The sequence below is a fragment of the Acomys russatus genome, chromosome 19 (assembly GCF_903995435.1).
Source record: "Acomys russatus chromosome 19, mAcoRus1.1, whole genome shotgun sequence".
NCBI classification, from domain to species: domain Eukaryota; kingdom Metazoa; phylum Chordata; class Mammalia; order Rodentia; family Muridae; genus Acomys; species Acomys russatus.
Genome location: NC_067155.1, coordinates 6525835 through 6551099, shown reverse-complemented (window position 1 = coordinate 6551099; position 25265 = coordinate 6525835). Strand labels below are relative to the sequence as shown.

Here is a 25265-nt window from a genome sequence, read left to right as displayed (position 1 = left end):
CACAATGACACCCACCCACCCACCCTCAAAAATGACATGCTTGTGCTTTTCTTCAAGGCTGCAAAGAACTCTGGCGGGAATATATGCCATGATCTCTTTACTCAATCATCTGTCTGCTGATGGGTGGCTAGACCAATCCAGTAACTTGGCTCCTGGGAAAGAAAGTTGCAATAGCGCAGATACGTGGCATGCCGACTTAGATTCCTCCCAGCTGACCTCTCAGGCTCTATCTACCAAGGCCATCTGTCTCTACTGGCTTCCCTGTGTGCCTGCATTCCGTATTGTCCCTCCCTGGCCTCTGCAGTCCCCAGTGGTCCTTCGGTGTCTCCCTTGTTAAATCTGTAGCTGGGTCTCCCTCTGAGACCGCCAAGTTTCTGCAGATTTTGTCCTAAGCCACACCACACTTCGGTACATCACGCCTCTACTGCCCCCCCCCCCCCCATCATGTTCTAGCGGCTTCAGAAGGATGTTTTGAACACCAGCGCGTTGTCTTCATCGCAGACACAAGACACTCAGAGTAATGACCCTTTTCTGGAAGGAGGTTGCAAATAGCAAGTGGAAAACCCTGGTGAACTCTTCAGGGCAACCTCACACCGCTTCTTTGTCTAGCTAGGACTTTAGTTCTTTCTCTGTCTCTCTCTGTTTCTCTGCCTCTCTCTCTCTCTCCCTCCCTCTCCTCCCTCCTCCTCCTCCTTCTTCTTCTCTCTCTCTCTCTCTCCCTCCCTCCTTCTCTTGCCGTAGTCTCCCTCCTCTTCTACACACACACACACGCACACACACACACACAGAGCACAGAGCACACAGACACACACACCACTCCCACTCCCCCAACAGCGGCAATCTGGAAGAAATTACTCTTCTAAACAGCCAGACTTCCCTGGTTTCAGGAAATTCCAAGCTGGGCAGGGGGAGGGGCCAGGCAAGGGGCGCGCCGGCCCATCCCACTAACTCTGTCCCACTTCCAGCCGCTTCAGTCCCGGTCTCCTCCCGCTCCCGACATCCACTCAAAGGGCCTTCAGCTTTTCCACCGCCAAGGCTTTCTAGTCCTTTAAATCCTAGAGGCAAACTTTGGGGGGAAATAAGGAATGCTGGGAGGGGCCTATGGCTTAACCCTCTCAACCCGGACTAGAAAGCGAGACCAACTTGGCAGACTGGGCGTTGACTCCGCGCTTGCTTAGGAGGCTGCCATGGCCCCCGGGAGGGGCTGAAGCTTATTCCCAGTGCAGGTAAGAGGGAACCATAACCAGGGCTTGCCAGACTCTGGGGTTTGGTCTCCTGGGTCTGAGGAAGGAGGGCAGTAAAAGGCAGAGAATGCAGAAGTCTGGACCCCTGGAATGTGAGAGAGGAAAGCTAGGAAACTCCCTGCCCGTGAAACCAGAGAGCTAGGAGGTGGGGCTCCCTGGGACACAGGAGCTCTGGACCCAGCCTGAGGCAGTAGCACTCAGACCTCAAGCCTAGGTCCTGGTGCCAACGTCCAGGTTGGGCATGACACTTGTTTTTTTGCCAGGTGATATCCCTCCCGGAGAAAGAAAGAAAAAAAAAAAAAAAAAAGGCGCCAAGAGGTAGCATCCGAGGTCAGGAGGGACCAGAGCTTGAGCCGGAGCCCAATTCAGTCAGGACGAAGAGGTGAGGAAGCTGTAGTGGGTTGTGGGGCGGACGGGGGGGGGGGGGGGGGGGGGGGGCGTTGTCTTCAACCAGAGAAAACAGAGGCAGACTAGTTACTAAACAGAGGAAGGACCTTTGAAGTCCCTGCTGCAGTCTTGGGGCTTTAGAAAACGAGTACCAGTCCTAAGATTCCAGGGGTCTCCAGGTGGGGTCCCCTGCCAGATCTGGGCTCCACCCTCCTGCCTGAGAACCTGTCGAGCCAGCTCTATAGCGGGCTTGTTATTTCCTTCCTGGCAGGGCTGGGGTTGAGAGAGGACAGAGGTGAACCAGCTGTGCCCCCCCACCCACCCCACCCCACCCCACCCCACCCCACCCCACCCCTGCAGCTGGAGCCACACAGTGCCTAGGCAGGAAAGAGAGTGGAAAAGGCCAGAGGAGAAGTGCTTATCTGAGCGTGTGTCTGTCAGGGCGGGCCGGCCGGGTCGCCAGTGTGTTCTTGCTTCCAATCTATTTTGCATTGATCCCTAACAACAGTTCCTCTGTAAGAGCTTAGGCTGATGACGAACTTTTTTCCAAGAATGACCCGCCTTGCCTTGAGTTTAACAGCCCTGCAGCAAGCCTTTTTGAGTTTCGAGCCCTATCTACAAGCTAGGCTGCAGAGACAAGTGACTAGCTTTAAGGTCATGAGCTGCAGGGACATTAGAATCTCCGTGTTCACGTGTGAGAGGCATACATGTAGTGTGTGCATGGGCATATGCTGGGGGATGTGAAAGTCTAAGCCAGAGAAGTCCAGGCTCCTGGTAGCTTATGTTCCATCTTGTTCTTGAGATAAAGAAGCATCTTTTGTTCAGCCGGGAGTTGAACAAGTCCGACTATCTCCTGCCCCTGCACTCTACAGCGGTGGGCTTTGGGGGTTTTTAAACTGTGCGCTGAGGGTTTGAACTCAGGTGTTCATGTTGGTGCAGCGAGCACCCTTGCCCTCTGAATCATTCCGGCCCTGAGAGGGGTTTTTTTTTTGTTGTTGTTTGTTTGTTTTCTTTTGTTTTTTTTGGTTTTGTTTTCTTTTTCGAGACTGAATCTCACTGTGCAGTCCCGGCTGGCCTGAAGCTCTCTATGTGCACCAGGCTGGCTTTACTTAGTCTTACAAATACCCACCTACCTCGGCCTTCGAAACACTGACAGTAAAGTCACAGGCCACCGTTTCCACCTCCAAAAGCTCACTTTGGTTGTGACCCTTAACCTTCAACTGCTGAGCCATCTCTCTAGCCTCACAAAAGCTCTTTTAAACGCTCCCTCCTCCGTATAGAATGGAAAAGAAAACCAAAGCCAAGTAAGGTACCAAGGAAAGCTCTGGCCTTTATATCAAATTAAAGCTCCCCCACCCCCTTTTCATGTAGGTCCACCTCCTGTGTCTGTCAACTGCAACAGATTCTCCTTTTTGTTAAGGTTTATTTATTTATTATTTATACAGTATTCTGCCCGCATGTGTGCCTGCAGGCCAGAAGAGGGCACCAGATCTCATTATAGATGGTTGTGAGCAATCATGTGGTTGCTGGGAATTGAACTCGGGACCTTTGGAAGAGCAGACAGTGCCCTTAACCGCTGAGCCATCGCTCCAGCCCTGCAGTAGAGTCTTTACATTCCACACTTCATCAACCTGGTCTACATCTTGTGTCCAGAACTTGTTCCTGTGTAACCCAAGGCCAGCTATTGAATCTTTCTGTTTTTAAATCGTTGAAAAATTAAAACCTTGGCCGGGCTTTAATCCCAGCACTCGGAAGGCAGAGGCTGGAGGATCCCTGTGAGTTGGAGGCCAGCCTGGTCTACAAAGTAAGTCCAGGACAGCCAAGGTGACACAGAGAAACCCTGTCTTGAAAAAAAAAAAAAGTGCTGGGGAAATACAAGAAGTCGTGTGTGTGTGTGTTTCCTGCCATCCTTTAATATACAGGGGTCTGGCTCTCGTTTTTAGGAGAATAAGTTCAGCAAAAGGTTAAGGGAGCAGGTCAGGATCCCATAAGGAAAGAGATGGCAAATTTTGAGTCCCAGTATATGCAATGTTACATCCTGGGATCTTAGCTGAAGCTATAGGTGCATGCAGGCCTATAGTCCCAGCTACTAGGGAGTAGAGGCTGAGGCTGGAGGATCATAACTTCTGTGTTATAGAGTGAATTCAAAAGCAGTTTGGGGAACTTAATAAGGTCCTACCTGAAAAAAAGTGGTTTTTTGTTTGTTTGGTTGGTGTGTGTGTGTGTGTGTGTGTGTGTGTGTGTGTGTGTGTTTGTTTTGTTTTGTTTTGTTTTTTTGAGACAGGGTTTCTCTGTGTAATCCTGGCTATCCTAGAATTTACTCTGTAGGCTAGGCTAGCCTTGAATGCATATCTGCCTTCCTCTGCCTCCCAAGTGCTGGGAATAAAGGTATGCACCACCATGCCACACTTCTCCCTGCACCCTTTAAAGGCTAATGGTATAGCTAAAAAACAGAATTCCCCAGTGAGGGGCCTGGAGCATGGCTCAGTGGTAGAACTCCTGTTTAGAATTCTTCTGTGAGGGGCTGAGGGTGTGTATCAGTGCTAGAGTGCCTGCCTGAAATTAACCAAGGAGTTACTAGGGGCATGGCTCAATGGTAGAATGCCTGATTAGTACCCAGAGTGTTAGCCAGGAGGTGGTGGCACACGCCTTTAATCCCAGCAGAGGCAGGTGGATCTCTGTGAGTTGGAGGCCAGCCTGGTCTACAAAGTGAGTCCAGGGCAGCTAAGGCGACACAGAGAAATCCTGTCACAACAAAACAAACCAGAGTGTTAGCTGTCTCTAGGTTCTATCCGCAACACTCCTACAAAAAGGGGATAGAATTCATTCTAAGTAGCATCTACTTAATTGAACACCTACTGTGTGCTTTGCTAAGATGGAGCATTCTGTTGGTATTCCATTTGACAGATGAGAAAACAATTTCAAAAGGGTCACATTGCTTACCCAAAGCCACATAGCAAGTGCCCCATCCAGTTCCAAACCTGGGCAGCTGGTTTTCTGAATTCTCCCTCTTTTCTTTCTTTCTTTCTTTTAAAGATTATTATTATTATTATTATTATTATTATTATTATTATTATTATTATTATTATTATTATTATATACAGTGCATGTATAGCTGCAGGCCAGAAGAGGGCATCATATCACATTATAGATGGTTGTGAGCCACGTGAGGTTGCTGGGAATTGAACTCAGGACCTTTGGGAGAGCAGGCGGAGCTCTTAACCTCTGAGCCATCTCTCCAGCCCCCAAATTCTCCCTCTTTTCATTTCTCACTACAGGTGAAAGGCATCACTTGCACCTAGAGAGTTTATGGTAACTATGGCTCCATCTTTACTAGTGAGTCAAATACAACATTTTAAAAATAGGGGAAACCCAAGTACCTGCTAAATGGTTGAGAGCAAGTCTCAGTCCGTCAAAACTTCTGCTTACATTATGGTGGACGAAGGGTGGTGGTGATTGTGTGTCAAGTTACAATAAAAATACGTCTATTCACTTAGGTTAAGGGTAGAGTGGAACTGGTATGGCAAGAATGGTTTCAGAGATGGACAAGATCATATAGGTTTGTAAGTCAGGAGACCGAGGCAGGAGGACTGCTATGAGCTGCTTGTGAGATGTTATTCCCAAGATAAAACAAACAACAAAAGACCCTTCTCAAAACCACCAAGGATAAGCAGCGGTGCTGATGACCAGGCCTGCAATCCCAGCTGCTCGGGTTGCTGAGGTGGAGGGATAACAAAGTTCAAGGTCTGGGCTGTGAGGCGAGTTAAGAGGACAGCCTGGGCAACGCAGGAAGATCTTGTCCCATAAGGAAAAGCAAGGAGAGGTTTGGGATTTGGGATGGGGGGGATGGCAGTGTTGGAGCCAAGACTGAGACATTAGGATCACTGACTGCTCTTTCAGAGGACCTGGGTTTTATTCCCATACCCACATCTTGGCCATCTGTAATTCCAAGAGATTTGACACCCTCATTTGTCCTCCGTGGGCACCAGGCGTGCATGTGGAACACAGACACACATCCACATAAAGGGATTTGTTTTTTTTTTTTTAAAGAGCTGAGGACGTAGCTCCTCGGCAGAGTGCTTTCCTAGCATGTGTGAGACCCTAGACTCAGTCCCTAGCAGAGAGGAACACATGTAAAGTGTGCATGTGTGCATACATGCATAGATAGTTCTTCCACTACATCCATCTATGTTATTTCAAACAGTTTTGGCTGCACTTTATGTCCACAATATCGTTGATACTTCCCAGGGTGCTGAACGCTGAAAGAACAATGTTGGCTCCCTTGCCGTCCTGGTACAGTTTTACCCAAATCTAATCTTTGTTCCGCAGTTGCTGTTTAAGGGGCCTTTTTCTTCTCCCGACACTAGCGCTGCCAGTTGGCAATACTTAATATTAAAAATAGGCTTTTCACTAAGTCGCTGTTTCCATGTGCTCTGAGAAGTATCAGTTGTTTCGTTTTTTTATCTATTCGGCAGACAGGAAAAAACGGAAAGCTTCATTTGTGGAGATTCGATTAACCGGAAAAGGGCGGGGCATTGATTGCAAGAGAAGCAAGGGATTTCATCATGCGTAGTAGCCGTGAGTGTTAGAAGTACAAAACTGTCAAAGCCCCTCCCACGGTTTCCGTGGAAAAAGACCAAGCTCCAGGATATGGGGCAAGGCTTGCTGGGTTTCTATTACCACCCAGGCAGGTGTGGCACAGTAATCTAGCACCTGCATGTCTGGTTTACAGTTCACAAGCTGGCAGCTACAAACACGTCATTCTTGCTGATATTTTGGTTTGGTTTGGTTTGGTTTTTTTGGTTTTTTGAGACAGGGTTTCTCTGTGTAGCCTTGGCTGTCCTGCACTCGCTTTGTAGACCAGGCTGGCCTCGAACTCACAGCGATCTGCCTGCCTCTGCCTCCCGAGTGCTGGGATTAAAGGCGTGTGCCACCACCGCCCAGCTTTGCTGATATTTTTATTAGATTTATTTTATTTTATCTATGAATGTTTTGCCTCCGTGTGTGTGTGTGTGTGTGTGTGTGTGTGTGTGTGTGTGTGTGTGTACACCACGTACACACTTGGTGCCCATGGAGGTTGTACAAGTGCATCAGATCCCCTGGAACTCTTGGTGACGGATTGCTGTGAATTACCATGTGGGTGCTGGGTGTGTGTGTGTGTGTGTGTGTGTGTGTGTGTGTGCAGTGCCTGTAGAAAACAAGCAAAGGGCATCAGACTCCTTGGAGCTGTAGTTATAGGAAGTTGTAAGCGGTGGGACTCGGGTACTAGGATGGGAACTTCCCTCCCCTAGAAGAGCAACAAACACCGTTAACCTCTGAGCCATCTGTCTAGCCCACCATTACTGCCAAGTTTTAATATTTGAGGCATTTGTTTTATTATTAGTGTTTTACAAAATGAGATGTTATACTGCTAGGTCACAGTCTCCCTCAAAGCAGATTATTTTAATTATAAAATTCTGTGTAAAATATTCGGCTCCCTTGGAACATACTAAACCTCCTAAATAAGAATCTTCAAGCGGTATGTTTAGTGACTTTTTTTTGGCACATGCTCTGTAGAGCCTTCTTGGTGTGTTTGGAGGGGAGGCCGCCTGAGAATGCGGTTAGCCCTGACCTGGTGGCTGTTGCTCTCAGTGCAAAGAGTCTGCCCTGTCTTTGAGAATGGGCACTGGTGAGGCAGAGGCAGGCGGATCGCTGTGAGTTCAAGACCAACCTGGTCTACAAAGTGAGTACAGGACAGTCAAGGCTACACAGAGAGACCCTGTCTCGGAAAAAGAGAGAGAGAGAGAGAGAGAGAGAGAGAGAGAGAGAGAGAGAGAGAATGGGCACTGATGCTCTTCATCTATAGCAAATGCTAACTGGAGTGTTTATTTGTTTGTTTGTTTGTTTGTTTGTTTACTAGCCTCATTGAGAAGCACCCCTAAAGTGCTTTTTTTGGCACCTACCCTGCAGGAATGCTAGAATATTAGTTATTAATGTGACCCACAAAGCATACTGGTCATATTTAGGAAGAATTCTGAAATTTTGGTTTCTTTGAAAAACAGAAATAAACAGGGCGTGGTGGCGCACTCCTTTAATCCCAGCACTCGGGAGGCAGAGGCAGGCAGATCGCTGTGAGTTCGAGGCCAGCCTGGCCTACAAAGTGAGTCCAGGACAGCCAAGGCTACACAGAGAAACCCTGTCTCGAAAACAAACAAACAAACAAAAATAAAAAATAAAAATGAAAAACAAATATTATAAGAATGTGTACGGACGTGGGGCTGCTTCGGACTGTCCACAGCAGCTGACCGTGATTCGCTTCCTACTCTAGCAGAAATGTGGTCTTGCCAGCTTCAGATCACCTCTGTGATTGTGCGACGTTTGGAATTCTGGGAGCTTTTCAGAGGGTACATAAATGTGAGGGCCTCAAGAGAGGTGGTCAGTGGTCAGTGATCATTTAACGAGGCGAGTTGTGGTTTACTAGTAGCTATGATCAAAGGAGAAACAAAAGGAAAGAAATTAGATTTGGGCATTTTCCTAATTCCTCTCTTTTTAAGCCTTGTTTCTCGCCTATCTAGTTACAGGATACGAAAACGGGGTGTAAAGGATGGGAAAAAAGAAGAACCTACAAGTACCAAAAAACCAGCTACAATCATGGACATGCTAGACTCAGGAAAACCTAAATATGTCATTTGAGATTTGAGTCCAGCAGTAGTGACCTTGGGAACCTCTCACAGCCTCGGTTTCCTCACTTCTTACCTGAGAATCATCGTTCCACCATAGACCTGCCCTATAAAAGCCTTCTTATGGTTGACTAGGGGGGGTTTGGAACCCAGAGTTGGGGCTCCAAGGTGAGGTAGTTTTGATATGTGTCCCCACAGATGCCGGTGTTGAAGCAGCTGGGCCCTGCACAGCCCAAGAAGCGACTGGATCGAGGAGCACTCTCTATTTCAGCGCCCCTTGGAGACTTCAGGCACACGTTACACGTGGGACGCGGTGGCGATGCCTTCGGGGACACCTCCTTCCTGAGTCGCCACGGAGGTGGCCCGCCCCCTGAGCCCGGGGCCCCGCCGGTTGGGGCCCCACTTTCAGTCCCTCCACCTGCAGTCCCACAGCCCCCTGCGCCTGATCCCCGAGTGCCTTCACCTGCGGACCCGCTACTGTCCTTCCACTTGGACCTGGGCCCCTCTATGCTGGACGCGGTTCTAGGTGTCATGGACGCCGAGCGCACTGAGGCAACAGCCACCAAGCCTGAAGAGGATGACCAACCTGGAATGAAGCACCCCAATGCCCGCTGCTGCTCCAATGCTGACCTCCAGCCGGATGACGTCATCGGTCTGTAGTGTCCTGATTCCCGCAACCCCTGCCTCCCAACATCCCACTTTTGTACACATAAATGGCCGAGGTTTGTGCCACAGGCTGTGTCTATTCACTTCGCACGGGAAGGAGTGCCAAAGCAGGACAGTGGTGGGGTGCCACCAACTAAGAGTTAAGTCTGTTGTCAGTGATAGCCCTTTAAGAGTTTGAAAGTGTATTCATGCCCCTCCCGAAGGGCGGAGTCTCGCACCTGTCTTCTCCAACAGCCTTATTCATCCCTCAAATATTGACCTGTCACCTGGATAAAGTCCATGGCCTGTGGCTTGCTTAGCATCAGCTACGGGAAAATTTGACTCCAAGAGTCATAGTTGCCTGACCCTCCACATCCCCCTAGACGCACTCTGACTGGGCGGCGCACCTCTTTTTTTAGGGAGCGGCCGCAAAGGGAAGTGGCAGGGGAACCTTTAGAGCAAGGAGGGGTGTGGTTCCCAGGGGATGGGCTTCTGATCCCAGTGTGTGTCACTCTGCATGTGGCTGTTGCGTCACAAATCTGGGCACAGAGTTCAGCCTGAGCCCACAGATCTCCAGATGTTTTAACACTCCAGAGATGCCGGGCTCCCCATGCCTATCTTGTGGACTGGGGGTGGAGCAAGATTCTTGAAGGTTCTCAGAGGTGGAGGGACATCTAGAATTAATTACTGGGTTTGGGGCCAGGCTATCTTAGGCTCTTGGAGGGGCAGGACCAATTTAAATTAACTGAACCGGAGGCAGAATAAGGTCTTTTAAAGTTTCCAGAGGGAGCCACACCTTTAATCCCAGCACTTGGGAGGCAGAGGCAAGCGGATAGCTGTGAGTTCGAGGCCAGCCTGGACTACAAAGCGAGTCCAGGATAGTCATGAGTACACAGAGAAACGCTGTCTCCAAAACAAACAAACAAAATAAAGTTTCCAGAGGGGTGGGTCGTATATGTCAGCCCCTAGGCTAGGGACAGGAGCAAAACCTGTGTGTCCCCGACAACCAAGCACAGGTAAAACCATGGAACCTTAGTGAGGCCCACTAAGTCCAATGAGGGGTGGGGCATATGTTAAACTGTCAGGTGGAGTGGAGCCAAGGTAAAGGGGTGGAGCTCCCAGGAAGGACAGGAGAGGACGTTTATAAGTAACTTGACACTGGCAGGACTTTACTCACAGCCCAAAGTGTGGCTTGGGGCTCCACACTTTAAGGATGGTTGGGGACGGAGCCAGCATCACTAAACCTCCCGTTCCTCCCCCAAGAAGTGGGGTCTAAGTGTGAGTCAGATGTTGCGGGGGGGGGGGGGGGGGGGGAAGGGGTAGGCAGAGCCAGACCCCCTAGAGGTCCTGAGAGAGGAGGGCCTGGGCATAAGCAAAAGTATTTGGCTCTCTAAGCCACACCCCCCACTTCAGTGGGGTATATGTAAATCAATTGGATGGAGAGAGGCCTTGTTCCAAGAATCCCTTGAGGCGCTAGGGAGAACATTGGTGCACAAGTAAAGTATTTGCATGGCGTGGAAACTGTCTCGCTAACGTCCCAAAAGAGAAGAGCGCATATAATGTAGTTGGATGGAATGGGACATGGCTCCCTGGTCCAGATTGCTGGACAATCTGGACATACATATAAATTGACTGGTTGAGCAGGGCTCTCTATGGTACCCCACCCTAGGGGAGGGACACGTGTAAAATCACTTGGGGTGGGGCAAGACTAGGCTTAGAGGCGGGACACTTGTAAATACACCGGGCGTGGCACGGAGCTCCAGAGCCACTGGGGCACTCTGATGCCCCGCCTAGTCCACGGGCCTCCCTCTAAGTGAGGCGGGCGGGGCTCCTGGCATCACAGTCGGTGCTCAGCTCTGTAGACTGCGCCGGCTCAGTGCACCTCGAGACCATGGAGGCCCCGGCCGATTCCTCTGAGGCCCCGGCGATCTGCCGCTTCTTCCTAGAGGGCCGCTGTCGTTTCGGAGCGCGCTGCCGTCATCCACATCCTGGGGCCACTGGGCCGTCGCCCGAGGTTTCGCAGCCCGAGGCCGGCTCCAAGAAGCCGGCTCTGCGCACTGCCGCCGACGTCATCCAGCGCATCCGCTGGGACCCGCGCTTGGACCCCGCTGACTTTTCGGTGGGCTACACCGACCGCTTCTTGGGCGTGCAGGAAGAGCCTTTCTGCGCCTTCTGCTGGGACGAGCCGCTGGCAGCGCTCGGACCTGGCGTGTTAGCAGTTCCGCAGCACCGCATACGCTACTTCCGCTTCCGCGGACGCCTGGTGTGGGACCGAGCCTCGCGCACTGACCTTATTTTTGGCTCGGGCTCTGCGGCTGGACGGGGACCCACCATCCTCGATGCGCTGGACGGCAGGGACGAGCACTGGCCAGAGGTCGAGCTAGGTATTTCTGACACAGAGAAGACAGGGGAGGCTTCCAAGAGTCAGGACACTCAGAATGCCCCAGTGGAAGGGGGTGGAAATCCGACCAGAACTGAGCTTGATTCTGGCCTGGAGACATTAGGAGAGGGTGGGGCAAATAAAGAGACCAGAACCAGGCTTGATTTGGGCCTGGAGACACAGGAAGGTGAGACTATCAAAGAGACCAGATCTAGGCTTGATTCGGGCCTGGAGACACACAAAGTGGATGGAGCAACCAGAGAGACCATCCTGAATGGGACAACTAAGTTAGAAACACCAGACCCAACCGTGTGCATCTCAGGAGTAAAGGAGATCACGAACTCAGTAGAGGTGCCCAGAGTCACACTGCTTCCACGGTGGCAGGCACAGGACATGGAAACTTTAGGGCTTTCTGCTGAAGAGATGGAAAGTGAGTGGGGTCCAGGTGCTTGGCCTGATGACAGAATGGCCCCTCGCCAGCTCCGTCCTACACATTTCGTGGCACTCATGGTGACAGAGCCTGGGCTCAGGGCTGAAGTGGTCAAGGCCCAAGAGCATCTGGTCCAGATAGCCCCTCCCTGTGCTGCATTCCTGGTACCAGCACAGGCCCTGCACCTGACAATGGTCCTGCTAAGGCTCATAGGCCCTGGGGAGGAGGCTGCAGCAGCTAGGGCTCTGCGGAAGGCCCTCCTGACACCAGGGCTTCAGGCACCCTCCCAGCTACAGTTTGGGGACTTGGTTCTTCTGGGCCAACATGTACTCTGTGCCATACCCTCCCCAACACTGGCAGGCATGGCCCAAACTCTGCATCAGAGGCTAGAGGCTGAAGGGCTCAGAGTGCTGAGGCCGCCAGGGGCGCTACAGCCTCACCTCACCCTGGCTAAGGTGCCACACGGATCTCAGGTTTGCATCCCTAAGCCAGGGTTTGTCCTGAACCAGGAGTTGAGGCAGCCCCTAGGGACACTCTGGCTGTGCCATATGGGCAGGGCAGGACATAGCTACCTGCCCCTGGCTGAGATTGCCCTCAAATGACCAAGGTTCCAAGCCTCAGAGAACAGGCAAAGCAGAAACAAGTTCTCTCTCTCTCTCTCTCTCTTTAATGGTTTCAAGCTTCCAAAATGTACTGTACTCAATGCTCAAGGTGAATGAAGGAAGGGAAGGGAGAGGTAGGGAAGGGAGGCAGGGAGGCATCTGGAAAAAAAGCAGCCTGACAGTCCAGCTGTTTGCAACCTCATAGCACATCCTCCAGTTACATGGCAGAAAGGGAGAAGGGTTGAAAAGAAAAGGGGAGAAAGAAAAATAACTTAAATAAACACACACACAGAGAAAAGAGAAGGAAACATGACGTGAGCTGGTGATCCATGAAGGCAGAGGGGAGGAAAGGGAGGGTAACCGTTTTACCTGTGTTGAACCAGGGAGCGGGAAGGGGAAGAGGAAGGGAGGGAAGGGAAAAAAAAATCAGAAGAAACATTGGGGCAGAGGGAGGAAGGGACACTCAGACAACTTAATACAACTTTAGTAAGACGAGGCAGCCCGGCCGGCATGGTCCCGCGAAGGCCTTGGAGTCCTCAGTGCGGTGTGGCGCTGGTCTGGCTGTGTCGGTGATGCTGGCTGGCTTTTCTGGGGTGAGGGGTTGAAGGTGGGGCATAGTCTTTAAACAGCTCCCCTCACCCCAAACACTGAGGCCCCAAAGGCTGGGCAGCAAGAGTCTATGAAGGCAGACGAGGCAATGGGTGTGGCTGGCTGGTGCCCCGCTGCTGGCGGGTATGGGCTGGACGGCCTGTCTTCTTTCTGCTGGCCCCCCAACATGGGATGGGCCAGCACGCAGGGTCAGGTGCTGGAGTACGAGCTCGAGAGAGAGAGAGAAAAAATACTGAGACAGCATTAGTGGAGTTGAGAGGTGGACACAGAAACTGTAGCCCCCACCCGACCCTCCTCCACTATTCTCCCAATTATCCCCTCTGAGACAAAAAATAAAAACGTAGAAAAATCTCTGTACAGGTCCCCGGTGGGAAACGGGGCTAGGGATGTTGGCTCTTCCTGGAGCCCACTCCCCACAAATTAATTTACAACCCATGTCCATGGCTCAAAAACAAAATAATTCGCAAAGGCGGCACTGGGCCACAGCCCTGCCCCCGCCCGTGCTTGATGGGTGCTCAGAAGGCTGGCAGCTGCGCCAGGCTGAGGCGGCAGTCCACGCTGGAGTTGTCCGGGCCCGTGTAGGACAGGCCCAAGGGCTCTAGGAAGGCCCGGCAGGCGGCCTCGCCCTCGAAGGCCAACTCGGCCTGCAGGTAGGAGACGGGCAGCGCAGGGCGGAAGCTATGGAGACAAGAGGAGAAAATGATGAGGCAAACAGACAAGGGAGGGCCCAAGGGCAGGAGCAATGCTCCCCACCTGGGCACGCATTTTCCTCAGCAAGGAACCTGCTGGCTTCTGCAGCCCTTCCCAACCTCCCCATGTCAGGGGCTTGGGGGGGCCAGGGATGGGGCTGGTAGCCCCAGTGCCCAGTTGTGCCCCCCCTCGCCCGCACTTACCTGTCCAGGAAGGAGGGGGCAGGAGGGAGAGGGCCCAGCTGGCTCCTCTGCTGGCTGAGGGGCTGGAGCCAGACAGAGTAAGTGGTACAAGGGCGCAGAGGGTAGGAACAATGGTGCCCCTCCCCCAGGATATCTGCAGAGTGTCACACTCAGCAGTGCTTTCTGGTTACTGCTAAGATGCCCTAATCATGTACATGTCCTGCTGGTTCTGTGGATGCTCTCCTGCAGACCACCAAAGCCCTTTAGCTGCCTGAAAAGCCTCACCAAGTATCTGGAGCCCCAGGTATCCTATGGCCCTGGGACAGGTCAGTCTCTTGTCAAGTAGCCTTCCAGGCACTGACAGAAACATAGGTCTGGGGTCTGAGAGACTTGTCTGCTAAGAATGGCTATGCAAAATTCACAGGAAGGAGCTGTGAGAATGAAGTCAACACAGGCCAGAGCCCCACTCACAAGAATCATTGTGCCGTCCAGCTACCAAGGCTATGAACAGATTAAGTGTCACTTGCACTCACTCCTGAGGTTTGGCTTTTGAGTTGGACTGACTAAAACAAAAGCCCTAGAACAAGTTTTCTAATTCACTGGTTACATGACCCATCATAATGGGGCCACACTTTAATGAGGAAACACTGCTGCCTAGCCTGGCATTCACGGCCCCTTGAGCCTCCTGACTTCTTGAGCAGGGTCTTTCCAACCTGGGTGAGACTGGCCACACTGCTGTGGGGCCTTTTGCTGCACAGCATCCCTGGTCTCTAGCCAGTAGGTGGCAGCAGCATCCACATCCATGTGAGAAGCAATTATCTGTGTGTGGAGTGTGTGTCTTATCCACATGGGCAAGCCTCATGCAGTCTGATGCTCAAGGGCCCTCCCTCCATGCCACATGTCCTCTGAGTATCAAAATTCTTTTGGATTGGGGATGGAACAGGTCCCAGGTCTCATATCAAGAGACTGCTAGGAACACAAGCCAGGCTACCCTTTCTAGTATGTCAAGAAGAACAAGTTGCTGCAAGCAAAGAGGCCTGGAAGAGGGGGAAGGTTCCAAGCTGATGCAAACAGGAGAGGAGTATGGGAGAAGAGAGGACATGACACCAGGAGCAGTGAGGTAAAAACAGGAGGAGAAAATCTGGACCTGAAGGTGGCAGGAGGAAAGCAAGGAGGGCCGGTGTGGACAGGAGACTGGGAGGAGACTCCAGCAGAGAAGCTGAAGGCTGACCAGGATGTGGAGGGGATGTGGCAAAGCCACAGCACAGAAGGCAGCAGAGTGCAGTGCCACATACGTTTTGATCATGGCCTTGAGGGCGGCCTTGCGCTCCCGGTCTGCAAACTTGTCCACAAGGTAGCCAGACATGCAAGGTGCATGACAATAGAGCCGGAAGAAGCGGTGGTAGTTGCCCAGGGCCCAGGCTGCCCTAAGTGCTAATGCATGGGACACACAGGGGTCTGCCTTCAGCTCCTTCGTGAGGTATGCCAGCTCCGTGGTGATGTCTGCACAGGAGATAACTGGAGGTCAGGTGGCAGGGTACCACCTTGGGCATGGCACCCTCCATCTTGGGAATGGGCCTCTCACCTCCAGAGTTCTTGGTGAAGATATAGTAGAGGATTCGGTATGCAGTAAATTCACCCACATTGCCTGCCAAGTTTTCCGCGTACAACGACTTGAGCTGTGTTTGGCACTGGTTGAATTCTTCATGGTCACCCTAAGGGTAGGGCACGGAGGGAGGGGTTGTGAGGCACAGGCAAGTACAGGTGGTTTCAGGAGACAGGTGTGAGGCTTACGGCAGCTACCTAATTCCCTACCTTCTCCAAGGCAATGCGGGCATGGGTCTCATATACCTCCACAGTGAACTCTGTCCGGACGCCTTGCACCTAGGCAGTAAAAAGAGCAGAGTCAGGTAGAACAGGGCAGGGCAAGAAGGCTGACATCAGAGCCTTCTTAGCATCTGCCTTACTGTGAGGTCCTGCCGAATGGATTTCATCTGCTCACAGGCGAAGGCATAGTCCTGCTTCTCCTTCCAGTGGGACTTGACCATGCACAGAGACTTCTTCAGAACCTACCGGGAACGGAATCAAAGCTGAGTGCAGAGACAGCTGACAGGTCATAGCCAGTGTCCCCACTCAATGAAACCTGCAACACAGCCTGAGCCAGTGACTCACTACTGCTATGAACAAACAACACTGGGCCAATACAAGCAAGGGTGAGTGCCCCACAACTTCCTGTAGCTTGCTGTGTCCTGAAGCAGAACACCAATTGCCATTCTAGGCCCTCACATAAGTCTGCTGGGCTTGACTTTGCTGGGCATGAGGCTGACCATTCTATGCCCCAGATGTGAAATGCCTGCATGCTAGGGTTTTCGCCTAGCCACAACTGCCACCTCCAACACTCGATGTGTTCCCTGTGCCCCTCTTCACGTCAGCTTCTTGGCCTAATGCTAACACCTGCTTGGGGGCAGACACACTGCTGGGACTTACGGCCACAGGTCGCACAGTTGATGGGTCTGGGGCACAGGTGAGCCGCAGATAGTGCTTTGTGATATCAGGACAGGTGCCCACAATCTGCAGCTCCTGCCAGTCAGGGTCAGCTCCACTGCTTTCCAGGTTACTCATCTGCAGCACCAAAGGTTCGAGGCGCAGACGGCGTGAGTGGCCATGCTGGAAGCGGGCTGCCCTCTTTTGCTTCTTCAGCTCACGCTCTGGATCCTCACACTCGAGCGCTGCCATCTTCTTGCGGCTGCGTTTGGTGGGAGCTAGGTCGTGTCTGGGGAGCATGGGCAAAGAAGGCCACTGTCTTCAGCCACTCTGAAGCCCATCTACCCCACCTGTGAGACCCAACACACTCCCCCTACGCCCAGGAAGAAATCCCACGCAGAGCACCTCACCTCTTTCCACGCTGTGCTCTGCCTCGACCTCGATCCATGTGGGCCCCGCGACCACCCCGACCCTTGGGGGGTGGATTCCTGCGGCCTACAGGGTGACATTCGTTCCCTGAGTAGGAGCTGTCAGAGTCTGAGTGGGAGTCACTGCATAAGAAAGTGGAAAAGTCAGGCCTGAAGCACAATGGTCAGGCCCCAGGCAGCCCCCTCCCAGCTGCCCTCTAGCCCGAGCCTGCATACCTTCTCCGGAAGTGTCGGGTGGGGGACCTGGATGAGGAGCGGGAGCGCGAATCCGTGCTGGAGGAAGAGCTGTTATCCTTCATGAAGACGTTGCGGTTGCCGAACTTGGCGAAGCTGCTACCCCGAGCTCGGCCAGCACCCCCAGCCCCAGGTGTCCCTCGCTGGGATTGGGCACCCCCGCCCCTGGTCACCGAGCCTGCCCCCCTGGAAGGGTGAAGGCTGCTAGGGGCCTCCCACCGCTTCTTCTTGGGGCTCTCAGCCACAGGCTCCCTGGTCAGCCTGAGGATATAGCAGGGCAGGGCATTACCAACCAGCCACCAACCTGCAGGTCCGCAGACCCCACCCTGTGGCCCAGGGCCACAAAACCTCAGAAAGGAGAGGCACTTACCCCGGCAACTCAGCCACTGTGGTGCAGGAAAGGGACCAAGCCCAAGATTGTCTGTGTCCAGGGGATGCTCTCAGCCATCAAGCCACCCAGCGACCCCTGCCCACTCCCCCAAGTCCCATCCTTCATCATTCCTGGGCCTTCTACCCACCCCACGGGCCCTGAGATACAGCTGTCAGCTTTCTAGTTCATTTCTCTCTGAAGCTGCTAGTTTTGATACCCAAGTCCCCAGGCCATGCCGAGCAGCCCCACCATCGCAGTATCACCCATACTGACCCAGGCAGAGGCTCTCGGCTCCAGTCAATGGTGTAGGCAGAGCCATCCTGGAGCCGGGCCTGCAGCACCTCCTTGAGCAGCTTCTCTGTCCGGTCCTTGTCCTCTTCTGACTCACAGGCAGTGAAGCAGCGCTCCACATATTCCTTCATATCCTGAGGCCAATCATCTGGCTTCCCAGACAGGTTTCCCCGGCCAGAAGGCCCACTGTGGGAAAGGGGGACAGATGAGGGCACTCTGGTGGGAGGACCCCTCGTCGCCCTGTGATCTAAGATGGCAGTCTGGCACTGTACATTTTCCAGCGTTCTTTCGCCTCATGAGGCATCCAAGAGTGGTGCCTAGAGAGGGAGCCTGGAGCACAGAGCATGGGTAGGCAGGGGCAGGGATGGGAATCACCTGTGGTTCTGAGCTTTCTCAGAGCTGGGCTGGGGGCCAAAGCTATTGTGCTGACCGTCTGCATTGGAGTTGAAGCTCTGGTTGGTGACAGCAAATGGCCGCTTCTGGATGTTGAACTTGAGACCTCCAGTCCCAGGGGCTGCTATGGGAGGACAGCAGAGAGTGCAGTTAGGCCCTTCCCAGATATTCCAACAGGCCAAGCACTGGAGCAGGTCTCCAGCAAACAATACTGTTCTAGAACAGTCTTCCCCTAAATAGGGACCATCACAACATCCTGACAAAGGACCAGCCACCGCTGTGGCTCAAGCCCCAAACTCTGACCTCTCATAGATCGGCTAACTCACGTTTCATGCGTGTCCACAACTGCTGACCCTTCTTGGGCTTGGCAGGCTCGCTGTAGCTGTGTGGCCCGTAGGCCTGGCCTGTAGGTGCCCCTGCCTGACTGAGCTGAGTGGCTGGGGCTGTTCCAGGCTGAGGGCCGTTGCTTAGACCATGTGCCCCATGTTGGGGGTTTGAGGGCTGAGGGGGCTGGGCTGCAGGTAGCTGCTGAGGGGAAGCCTGGTAGGCCATACTCTCATCCATGCCAGGGACTGGAGGCTGCTGTGGAAAGAAGCAGAAGCTGAAGGCAGCAGGCTGGTGCTGAATCACACGGTATTTGCTTCTTACAGCCATCTTTAGCACTGAGCCCTTCAATCTTTTGTGGGTTGCCATTCCGTGTGCTTGGTGACCCCCTGGGGTGTCTATTTTCCCTAGCCGCCCTTTTCACAATTGAGAAGACTCAGGCTCACTGAGACTGAACAACTTTCCACAGCCCCAGTTGTCCAGCAGCAGCTACCAGCCATGCCAACCCAACTCAAGCAATGGCACCTGACTACTACACTGAGAACCACGTCCAATCACATTCTCCCTCTAGATCACATCAACGCATATGGCAACACACCTGCCTAAACCCTATGACAAGACTGCACTCACAACTCTGAAAAGCCCGTAAGGTGTGAAGACCACATGACTTAAGGAGCCCACAGAAGAGGCAAAGCAAGGACTCAAACCCAAGTCAATGTACTTCCCAGGCTCTCGGCTCCTCTCTCTAGGCTGCACCAGAAGCAAAGGCAGCATGACAGGCAGGGATGGGTGTGGTGTGTATGCACCATTTGCTGTGCTGTGTGATGTGGGGTGGGGGTGGGGGCTTGACTTGCTCCTGAACAAAGGTGTGACTGCATATGCTGGAGGAAGAGAAGACAGACTGCCAAACTACAAGCTACTCCCACCATGTCCCCAACACTACAGCCTCTTGGCCTTGCCCAGCCTCAAGCCCATCCCGGCTTTAAAAGCTAAGCTTTTAGATAGGAGCTGCTTGGCAAGAAATAACAAGGAGGAAGGAAAGGAGCAGCTCTAAAATTGTGCAGACCATTCCTGGTGTGAATCCTCTCAAAACCCAGGCTCTTGCTCCCAGCTGACCAGGAGAAGCTAGGCACAGCATTACCTGGTTCAGAGTCCCTTGGTGCTGGGGAGCCGATGGCTGCTGGGCTGTAGCTGAGCCGTAGGAGCTGGCCATCCCATACTGGGAAGGAGAGCCATAGCTCTGGTACATGTTCTGCCAAGGCACAGGGGGAGCCAGAGTTAGTGGAGGCTGCTCGTGCCTTTGGCCTCCCTTGGAACCCTGTAGAACTCAAGAGGCTATAGACCACAGGCCCTTAGGTTTTACACCACACAAATGCACCAAATCATATATTTTCAAAAACAAAAACAAAACAGAAAAAACAAAAACTTCTTCATCCCACTTATGCTAGCACCTTCAGCTCTTGTTAACAAGGAGTGAGTGCTAGTGCTTCTAAATGCTATGATAAAGAGACAGGCTCACCCCTTTAATTGTAGGACTTGGGAGGCAGGGCAGAGGCAGAGGCAGGTGGATTTCTGTGGCGTTTGAGACAAGCCTGATCTACATAGTGGGTTCCATGCCAACCAGGCTACACAGTGAAACCTTGTCTTTAAATATAAAAAACAAAAACAAAAAGGGCAAGCTCATGGTGATGTACATTCAGGAGGCTGAGGCAGGAGGGGAGGCTGATGCCAACCTGGGCTATACAGAAAACCCTGACTCATAAAGAGATCCAAAAACCCACCTTAATGAAGTCTAAGCACAGCCAGTGGTATAACTGGGTAATGTCCTACAGTAAGTACCATGAAAGAAAACAAGGCAGAGGAGAGGGAAAGCAGGCACATGACTTGAGAGGTGTGGGAGGGTCTCTGAAAGTGCTCTTTGGGCAGCAAGGAGCCTTCAAGTGAGCACAGTAAAATGGAGAGCTGCAGCAGAGCAGAGCACAGGAGACTAGGACAGCCCAATGTCCTGGGGTCTAGAGGCAGCGAGGATGTGAACATCAACAGTGGAGATAGACCAGAATGGGTATGTCAGATCTTGTGAGGAAGCTGTTAGAGGCTGCTGGCAGGTTGCTGAACACTGCTGTGTCTGTTTCACTCCAACTAACGAGTCACCCACAGACAGAGGGCTCGCACCCCGCAGCCAGGTACTCACCATAGGGTAGTAGTAGCTGTAAGGATAGGCATAGTTGTACTGCTGGTACCACTGATAGTACTGCTGCTGCTGCAGAGCCGAGGCTTCTGCCTGAGACACGTACTGTGGGAAGAGATATGTATATGCCTGTCAACACCAGCGACAGGAGCCCATGAGCACCACAGGCCCACACAGGCCTCTGCTGCAGCGTTAAGTACAGGAAAAGAATACAGTCTGTGTCCCTACAGTAAGGCTAAGCATCCAGAAGATGCTTCCCTCTTTAAGATCACTCTAAGAAGCTGACCTTTTTTCCCTTCCCCAAATTTAGTTACTAGGCCAATCTGTTTACGGTCCTCCTAAGGCACTCCATTCTCTGGAAGCCAGCATCTTTCCCATCCCCTCTCAGCAATAGCCCCACCCCAGCACAGTATGCTGTTCTCACTTGTGCACTGGCCACAGACCCACTGCTGCTGGCTTTGGAGCTGCTGGCAGCGCCCGCTTTGCTGATGCTGGCCAGGGCCTGCCGGGCCTTCTCCCACTCAGGGTTCTCGTGCATGGGGGTCTCCATGCCATTCTCTCTGCTGGCCCCGGCCACCATGCTGTACTGAGAAGACCTGCAAAGGCGAGACAGAGTTATGTTCTCCCCCTGTACACAGGCAGGCAAGGGTGGGGAAAGCAAACCCAAGGCTTGAATTCTAGAGCTAAGGCCCTACCCACCACAGCCCAAGCTGAAGCTGGCACATAGCAAGTGCCAAGCAAATGTAAGGCTGACCAGTATGTACATGCCCTGGGACCTTAGGAGGGAGGACAAGGCATTGTACAGCCAATGAATTCTGATATGGCCAACTATGAGAAAATTAAGGAAAAAACAACAACAAAAAAGGAATTTAAAAGGAAGACAATAAGAGGGAGCTGGAGAGATGGATCAATGTTAAGGAGCATTTACTGGTCTTGCAGATATCACAAGTTCGGTTTCCAGCACCCATGTCAGGTGGCTCACAGCCATCCATAATGAGTTCCAATGGATCTTAATGCCTCTTCTGACGTCCATGAGGATGCATGCCAAACACACACACACACACACACACACACACACACACACACACACACACACACAAGCATTCACATACACATAAAAAGAAAGGGAAGCTTGCCCCTCCACCCTAGGCCCCAGAATGCACATCTTTTATTCCAGGCTGTTCCGAGGTCCCACTACGTTTTTCTCCTTCTTCCCTCCACAATGGGCTGTGTGTTCCCCTGGCCCTACTAACCAATCTGCACTGCGCTGATCACCCACGTTGGCCGCCATCTGGACCTTGGGGTGTAGGGAGTGGACCTCGGGAGCCAGACTGCTTTTTCACTGTCTATAAGAAAAGAGATAATTAGGAAGCCCCAAGGGAAAACAAGAAAGCAGGTTGGACCCATGAAAGGACAGACAGTTGGGGCTGGAGAGATGGCTCAGTGATTAAGAGCACTGTCTGCTCTTCCAAAGGACCCGGGTTCAATTCCCAGCCACCACATGGCAGCTCACAACTGTCTATAATACCAGTTCCAATGGCAACACCCTCACAGTAAAATAAAATTAAATAAATTAAAAAGGACAGGCAGGAAAGGGAGAATATCTCAGAGAAGGGAGCACTGGTAAAGAATGGAAAAGAATTCAAACCGGGCAGCTCATGACTGCAATCCGGCACTCCTTTGGGAGTTCAAAGCCTGCCCAGACTACATGTTGAAAGACAAACAGCCAAAAGAATCGGAGAGAATTCAGTGTGGAGAAAAGAGGCCTGAGCATAGAAGACATGGAAGACAGACACTGGCCTCCCTTGGAGGGCTCCAAGACTAAAACGCAGGATGAGAAAAGGCAGAGAAGCATCTGAAACTCGTGTTATGAGTGTGGGTGTGAGGAGAACCTGGCGCAAGTGGTGGGTGGGGAGACCTCAGTCCTGGGGCAGGCAATCTAAAGAGCATCCCCTGGAGTATTGGTACAGGTTCTCAGAGAAGCAGGAGGAAGACATTCCAGTGAGTAACCACCAGGGAGGTGAGTAAAGTAGTAGCTACCACAAAGCTTGGCAAGAGGGAAGCGTCTGGGGACACACTGAGGAGCAAGGGGTTGAGGCTGAGAGAGCAGAGCAAAGCTGTCAAAGAAAAAGGGAATCTAAGCCAGGTGTGGTGGCGCACACCTTTAATGCCAGCACTCAGGAGTTCGAGGCCAGCTTGGTCTGCAACGTGAGTCCAGGACAGCCAAGGCCACACTGAGAAACCCTCTCTAGAAAAACAAACAAACAAACAAACAAACAAAGGGAAATCTAGAGATGTCCCACTGAGGAGCAGCAGATGGTGATGGCGTGGGAGGTTCTCCCTATGTGAAGTCACTGGCTGTGAGCAACTATCAGACTGAATCAACTAGTCTCTCCAGAGGACTCCTAGGAGCAGGAACTGCTCCCGGAGAAACAACAGGCAATTCCTCGAGCATCGTGTTTGCAGGCAAAGCTTTGGCCACGCGTGGTAACACATGCCTTTAATCCCCAGCACTCGGGAGGCGGACTGCTATGAGTTTAGGGCCAGCCTGGTCTACGATGTGAGTCTACAACAGCCAAGGCTACACAGAGACCCTGTCTTGGAAAACCAACAAAAAAAGAAAGAAAGAAAGAAAAGCTTTGAGGATGGTATGGAGGCCCACAATATTCCTAAGAAACCATTAGGGTTGGGTGGATAGTACCAAAAGATACGTGAAGGGCAGGGTTGGAGAGAGGACAGGAGGGGCCCAAACTGTAAGATTTACAGCAAAGAAGCCTATTGGAGAACCCGGGAATCTTACAGGCAGCCTAAGGGGCACTGACAGGCCTCAAAGACTTTTTAAAACAACAACAAAAAAAGACAAACCGTTGGGTGAGTCAAGGGGTCCCAACTAGGGATGCAGGTAGAAGAATCTAGGGGTACTAAATGGCGTTAGGAGTGAGGCCTTCAGGGCAGGGGTCAGATGGACAAGGACAACATGGATTCTAAGCTCAGGAGCACCTGGCTGTCCCGCAGTTCATGGGGTCCACGACGCCAGGTGGAGGCAGACGCCGCTCTGTACGCAAGCGACCCCCACCCCCCGCTTGCCCTCCAGCGCCCAGCACTAGCCCGGCCGCGCCTGTGAACCACGCTGCTAGGGGTGTGTGTGGCCTCTCTGTGTTGCCCTAGGCAACGGGACGGAGGGCGTAACAGCGGGTCAATGGGGCCACAGGGGAGCGTCTAGGGCACTACGGGCCCGCAGCGTTCCCAAGGCCCCTGACCAGGCAGAGAGGCGGGCGCGCACGCGCAGTGCCGCCGCCGCCCCAGCGCACATGCGCATCCCCGGCGCGTCGGCCACACCCTTTGCAGACGCTGGGCGCGGCGTCGGTTGGCCCCGCCGAGCAGGCCAGGGCTCGCGGAGCACGGGGCCCGAAGGCGTCGCTGTGCTCGCCAGTCAGCCTGCACACCACTCCCGACACTCACCAGGACCGTCCGCTCCCGGGTTTCGTTACCGGCGACCCACGGCGGCCACAAGACAACCAAGACAGCGCTCAGTCACCGGCTGGCTCCGGTCTGGGGCTGGAACGTCCTGGCCGGGGCGTGATGACGTTACCCGGATGTCTGTCCCCGCCCCGTGGGTCGCACACAGCCAATAGGTATCAGCGCTCGGTTTGAACCGCCCTCTAACTCATCCCGCCTACGCAGTTGCGTGTGGGCGTTGCCGGCAAGCCGGAAGCTGGAGCCGGACGGTGGCCCCATGGGGACAAGTGTCGCAAGCTTTCCCAGCCCCTGGTGTGTGCATACAACAACCTAGTTTTGATTCCGTCTACAGTAGTCCTTAAACCTAAAATGGAAAGTATAGGGGACAGGAGTTGTGAGGCTGCGCGTTGCTCCATGACGTTAAAAAAAAAAAAAAGGTGATGTGTGGGGTGGGGTGCGGTGCGGGTAGGGTAAAGATGAGTCCTTCCCTGGGAGGCTTCCTTAGTGAATAAACCTGGCGTGGGGCGTGCGAACCCAAGGAAGCAGGAACCAAGCATCGCTTGGGGAATGGGAGTAGCCATTGAACTATAATTCGGGAAAGGTATCCTGTAGGGTGCTGAGGTAGAGATGTGTACGGAGAGGCAGCTAGGAGAATCTAGAAGTATTTGCATCAGTGTAGAGGAGGCTGTCCTGAAACTCAAAAGAGATTAGCCTCCCTCTTAGGGGATTAAAGATGTGAGCCACCAGGGCCTTCATTAAACCTCACTGTTTACACCAGGAGTGATTGAATTGTGCCTTCCAATTACGGATGCCTGTTAAAAGAAATCTATGAAACAGAACATTATACCCCAGTTTCCAGTCTCACCTTGTACTAGCAACTCGGTAATTAAACAACACTTGTATCATTTTGTTAATGTTAGCATGGTAGGTTTCTTCCAATCTCTCTCTCTCTCTCTCTTTATAATGAACTTTTATTTTAGAATAAATTTAGGTTTACAGAAATAAAAAGGTAATAGAGGAGTTGGGCCCTATTGCTAGATTTCACACCTCGAATTCGCCATAGTTTATTTGTTAAAAGTAAGAAACTGGCATTGCTTTAATACTCTGAACTAAGCCCCGGCCTGTGGGCTTCGGCACTTCTCTCACGTTTCCTGCGCGCCAGAGGGTGGCGCAGAGCATTGTAGTGCACTTACCGCGCTTACCGCCTGTCCTGCTTGAGGACTCAACTGAGGTTCAGTGAGTCAATGCAGTGGTGCCTGGACTGGG

At 52.5% G+C, this 25265-nt stretch overlaps 3 protein-coding genes across 12 annotated transcripts; 2 read left to right on the top strand and 1 right to left on the bottom strand.

Moving 5' to 3' along the window:
- The first annotated feature begins 1532 nt into the window (after positions 1 to 1532).
- On the top strand, positions 1533 to 9052 carry Cdc42ep5 (CDC42 effector protein 5). Its single transcript, XM_051162263.1, has 2 exons — positions 1533 to 1626; positions 8489 to 9052. Exon 2 carries the CDS (start codon positions 8489 to 8491, stop codon positions 8948 to 8950), a length of 462 nt encoding a protein of 153 aa, XP_051018220.1. The 5' UTR covers positions 1533 to 1626; the 3' UTR covers positions 8951 to 9052.
- Positions 9053 to 10826: 1774 nt separating this feature from the next.
- Positions 10827 to 12347, top strand: Leng9 (leukocyte receptor cluster member 9). The gene is made up of 2 exons (XM_051162251.1): positions 10827 to 11486; positions 11544 to 12347. Exons 1-2 carry the CDS (start codon positions 10827 to 10829, stop codon positions 12345 to 12347), a joined length of 1464 nt encoding a protein of 487 aa, XP_051018208.1.
- A 46-nt stretch (positions 12348 to 12393) lies between these two features.
- Positions 12394 to 24158, bottom strand: Leng8 (leukocyte receptor cluster member 8). 10 transcript variants are annotated; one of them, XM_051162239.1, is made up of 17 exons: positions 24003 to 24158; positions 21794 to 21886; positions 20965 to 21136; positions 20544 to 20645; positions 19494 to 19604; positions 18355 to 18610; positions 18011 to 18152; positions 17618 to 17821; positions 17345 to 17395; positions 16957 to 17235; positions 16723 to 16863; positions 16316 to 16601; positions 15796 to 15897; positions 15644 to 15712; positions 15414 to 15543; positions 15124 to 15331; positions 12394 to 13634 (listed from the first exon to the last, which is right to left on the bottom strand). In XM_051162239.1, the coding sequence occupies exons 2-17, from the start codon at positions 21829 to 21831 to the stop codon at positions 13472 to 13474; spliced, it is 2454 nt and encodes an 817-aa protein (XP_051018196.1). In that variant the 5' UTR covers positions 21832 to 21886; positions 24003 to 24158; the 3' UTR covers positions 12394 to 13471. The 10 variants fall into 10 exon arrangements, with proteins under 10 accessions (XP_051018196.1, XP_051018197.1, XP_051018187.1 ...); XM_051162240.1 differs by lacking the exon at positions 17345 to 17395 and having other exon boundaries at positions 18355 to 18607; XM_051162230.1 differs by lacking the exon at positions 12394 to 13634 and having other exon boundaries at positions 14717 to 15331.
- Between the last annotated feature and the right edge of the window lie 1107 nt (positions 24159 to 25265).